At 54.1% G+C, this 4,616-nt stretch overlaps 1 protein-coding gene across 1 annotated transcript; it reads right to left on the bottom strand.

Moving 5' to 3' along the window:
* Positions 1–1,297: 1,297 nt before the first annotated feature.
* Positions 1,298–2,635, bottom strand: NPBWR1 (neuropeptides B and W receptor 1). Its single transcript, XM_058528695.1, has one exon. The coding sequence runs from the start codon at positions 2,332–2,334 to the stop codon at positions 1,345–1,347; it is 990 nt and encodes a 329-aa protein (XP_058384678.1). The 5' UTR covers positions 2,335–2,635; the 3' UTR covers positions 1,298–1,344.
* Positions 2,636–4,616: the final 1,981 nt, after the last annotated feature.

The following is a 4,616-nucleotide window of genomic DNA, read 5'->3' as shown; positions in this document are numbered from 1 at the left end:
CCTAAGGCGAAAGGGATGAAGAATACGAAGAGAAAGGGAACGAAGGAATGGATACGCATTTCTTTTTAAATCTCATTCGCTCCTCATACAAACTTGTGAGATTAGGACGTATATATTTATAAAGCTCTCAGTCCTGAAAAGCAATACACAAAGAACGGCAACGAACTGATTCAAGTACGAGAGGTTAACGAGGACAAAGGGGCGTGGGGTAGTGAAGTCCTCTATGGAAAGAAGCGATGAAGAGTAACCAACCGGTGTAAAGGGCAGTTTAGACAGCGTGCTCAACTGCAAACACGGCTCTATTTTAGGACGCTCAGCACTGGGCAGCTGGCTCCGCAGGGGGGCGCCGGAACCGCGCGCCTGGGCTCCTAGCGTTTCCCGGGCGGGCCCCGCGGAGCCTGAGTCGCTGAGCGTTTTCAGGTGGGAGCAGGGTAGGAAAGGGGAAAGACAAAGCAAGAAGAGGCTGGGACAGGAGGGGAGAATTATCACTATTCTTATCACTATTGTAGGCAGTCACCCAAAGCCTCCTTCACCCAAACCCCACGCCTCCGCCAGGCGCGCGCGCGCACACACACACACACACACACACTCACACTCTCACTCTCTCTCCCTCCCTCTGCCGGGCCAGCCCGAGTTGTTCTGTTTTCCGCTGTCGAAGAGTTTCGGGCGGCCTCGTCAGACATCCCCGCGCGCTCCGCTGGACCTCGCGCACCTCGGAGGGGTGGGCGCGGAACGCACGCGCCTTGACCTTCTCCAGTGGTTACAGAGGGAGGAGAAGGACTGGGGGATCCGGCCAGGCTGTTCGCCAGCTTGAGCAAAAGCACAGATAGTCTCTGCTGGGAAATCGAAGAAGCAAAGTGCAGAGGCGAGCGCGGAGGTGCCCTCGGCATCTTTGGGCATTTCCCCTGGATAGCGCCGAGGGCTCTACCTAGAGCCTGGGTTGCGGACGGCTCTGGCGGGAGTAGGGGAAAGGGGAACGGAAATGGAGTTCCCAGCAGTACTGCCCCACCTCCTTACTCCCCACCCGTGTCAAGTTCGGGGGTCGATTCCGTGTCCTTTGGCATTAGGGAGCGATCGGTGTGCGCTCTCAGCTCCAATGGTCCTCACACGGTGTGCTCCTGCGTCACCTGGAGGGCTTGGCGAATTCAAATTGCGGATGCAGCCACACGCGTCCGTTTCACTAGGTCTGAGGGGGAGCCCGAGTATCTGCATCTCGAGCAAGTTTCGGCGGGGGGAGGGGGAGACTGCCGCTGAAAGACCGCACCTGAGGGCCGAGGGCGCCGGCTCCTCCTGCGCGGGCCGGGGCTGGCGGTGCCGGGGTTGGGGAGCAGGGCGTCCGGGGGCTCAGGCGGCGGCGCGGCACGCCAGCAGCTGGCGGAGGCTCCTGCGGAAGCTGTCGTCCAGGAAGGCGTAGAGGAAGGGGTTGAGGCAGCTGTTGGCGTAGCTCAGGCTGGTGATGAAGTAGGAGACCGCGATGACGGCCGGCGTCTGCGGGAGGTCGGTGGTGAGCGCCACCACGGTGCTCAGGTGGTAGGGCGTCCAGCAGAGGAGGCACACGACCAGGATCGCCACCACCAGGAGAGTCACCCGCTTCTTGGCGCGGTCCAGGGCCTTGGCGTGACTGTCGAGGCGTATGGCGCGCAGCCGGCACAGCAGGGTGGTGTAGAGGACGCAGATGGTGGACACGGGGATAGCGAAGCCGAGCACGAGCGTGTAGAGGCGGCTTGCCCGCCACCAGAAGGCCTCGGGCTGCGGGAAGACCAGCACGCACTGGCGCCGGCCCTGCTCGTCGTCGAGCCGGGCGAAGACCGCGAAAGGCAGCACGACCAGCGTCACGAGCCCCCACACGGCCAGGCTCACGGCGCGCGCGGCGCCGTACGTGCGGCCGGCCACCCGGCGCGACTCCGCGGTGGCCAGCACCACCAGGTAGCGGTCGGCGCTCATGACCATGAGGAAGTAGAGGCTGGAGAAGGTGTTGTACTGGTCGATGGCCACGATGAGCTTGCACACGAGCTCCCCGAAGGGCCACTGCTGCAGCAGGAAGTCGGCGATGTTGATGGGCAGCACCAGCGTGAAGAGCTCGTCGGCGATGGCCAGGTTGAGGATGAACACGTTGGTGACAGTCTTCATGCGGGGGGCCCGCAGCAGCACATACAGCACAGCCGAGTTGCCTGCCAGCCCCACCGCGCAGATCACAGCGTAGACGACTGGCACGGCCACGGCCAGCGGCAGCGGCGGCGGCAGCAGCGGGCCCGACGCGTTGGGGCAGCCCGGAGCGATGCCGGCGCACGACACGTTGGAGAACCCCGGTTCCGAGAACGACGCATTGTGCATCTCGGCGAGGACAGGGGGGCGGGCGATCCCGTCCCCTCCACCGCCGCCCTGCCGGGCTCTGCCGTCCCGAAGCCCGCGTCTGCGCGGACGCCGCGCCGCGCTCCAAGCCCTTCGCCCGCCTTTCCGCGGGAGGCGCGTTCCCGGCCGCCCGCTTCGCCCACCGTCGCCGCGGGCTCCGGGGGCTGCAAAGCAGAATTGAAAACACAGGTCAGGTTTGTCGACGTGCAGCTTTCGGGAGAGGTGCGGTTCCGAGGGGAGCGGGAGGCGGCGCGGCACCCCAAACCTGCCCCACGTGATCACTCTCTGCTACTTGTTGAAATTTTATTCTAACCAGTTGAATACATCAAACAAAGTGCTAGAGAGAAAGAGTTCTTATCCTTTATAAGAAAAATATGAACCCATCTCCCCTGCTTTAGGATACCCCTGGCCGAGCCGAGTCACCACAGCGAATTCTGCAGTGGCAAGTTTCCGTCTCCCTAGGTTCCGTGCGCCCTCGGTAACAGCAAGGTCAACAGCAATCTCCACCTCACCTGGCTGGCCCAGGGAAAGGGTCTGCCTTTTCTGGAGCGGTCCAGAGAGGAGGCTGCTGGCTGCTGGGGAGACTGCCACACGGGACAGCTGAGTGTCCACCTCTCCGCCTCTGCCAGAAGGCGGCAGCTCTCGCCTCCGCGGGTGCAGCCCGCGCGCCAGGAAGCTTAGGGATGGCGCAGCCGCGACTGCGCTCCGCCAACCCGCCCGCCGCCCCCAACCCCCACCCCAGTAAGACAGCCTGGAACAGAGAACAGCATTACTCACAAATTAAGGAATTCTTTTCTTCTTTCCAGTAGTGTAGGCTTACTCCATTTGAATTAATAAAAAGCTCTCCTGTTAAGACTTAAATTTAAGAAAAACAAAGTTAGGATGTTACTGGTCTATTTTAAAAGAACAATGCAATCGAAGCTCCCATTTCATTTTTTAAACACCATACCCCAAATAGGCTAATGTAATTTTGTTTTACTGTAATGTAATGTAATGTTAAATTTTAAGTTACATTCATTCTACATTTCTATACAGAAGGGAAAAGTGAATGCAATTTTAAAATGTAAATCACTTGTTTTCTAATAGTCTTCTTCACAAGTTTACAAGACTGTTAGTAACAAACAATGGTCGACAATTTGAGATACTTTAGGCTTTCTAAAAATATATGTACATAGTGACTTTATTAACTAAATACAGACTGCTTCTGATAGCCTTTAGGGTGCCATGACTTAATGTGTATTGTTTCATAAAATGTTGCAAGTTGTTTAACACACTGTCCTGGTTCTCACACACACATTCGTGTTCTCCTGTAGAGAAGTACCCTGCGGTCGCAGCGGTGTTGTCAAGCGAGGCCGAGCGGGGGCTCACCTGTCTCCAATGTCGCTCTCTCACTCAGCCCCGAGTTCTTCCCCTACCCGGGTAACTCACCCTAGGCACCTCACGTTTGAGGACTGAATGAAATAAACTAAATATTGGTTCTCTCCAATAACTATTTTCTTCCTCCACCTTCCCTTTGGGAGGCAGCAAATTAAAACACAGGATTCTATACTGCTATGCTCTAATAAATTTCCCTTCCACAAGAGCAGGCAAAAGCCCAAATAAAGTGCATTTTTGGTCCTTTATGATGCATTTTTAGAGGAGAGGGGCTGAGATACTAGGAGACTGGAAGCAGCCAGTGGAAGAAGCCCTTGGGGCAGAAATACAAACGCTTTCCTTTACCCACTCAATTCTCTTTACCAGGGTCTACATAAATCTGGCTCCCCTGCAGTTACCTGCTTAGTGTGAAAAAAGTGACAGGAAAGTCTTAGGCTATGTCCGTGAGAAAAAAATATGTGAGAAGACACCATGTAATGTTAAGTGAAACAAAAAAGAAAAATTACATATATATATAATGCACATATATATACATATATGTATATCTGTGTGTATGTATGTATGTGTATAGTATGTATATATGTATATAGTTTCTTTATTTTCAAACATTTGGAGATTCTCTAGCTTTTTAATTATTGATTTCTAGCTTAATTACACTGTGGAGAGAGAACATAATATGATTTCTATCCATTGCCATTTGTTGAAATATTGACCAGTATATAGTTATTTTTCCAATTATTTCATGTATACTTGAAAATAATGTGTGTTTTGTATTTGTTGGGTGCAAAACTCTACATATGTCAACTAATGAAATTTATTATTGTGTTGTTTAAATCTTCTCTCTGTTGGTGTTTTTATCTGATTGGCTTTATCATTACTGAGAGAGATTT

The sequence above is a fragment of the Diceros bicornis genome, chromosome 33 (genome assembly GCF_020826845.1).
Source record: "Diceros bicornis minor isolate mBicDic1 chromosome 33, mDicBic1.mat.cur, whole genome shotgun sequence".
Lineage (NCBI taxonomy): Eukaryota > Metazoa > Chordata > Mammalia > Perissodactyla > Rhinocerotidae > Diceros > Diceros bicornis.
Note: the sequence above shows the minus strand (reverse complement) of the source record. Positions and strands in the feature narration are given on the sequence as shown.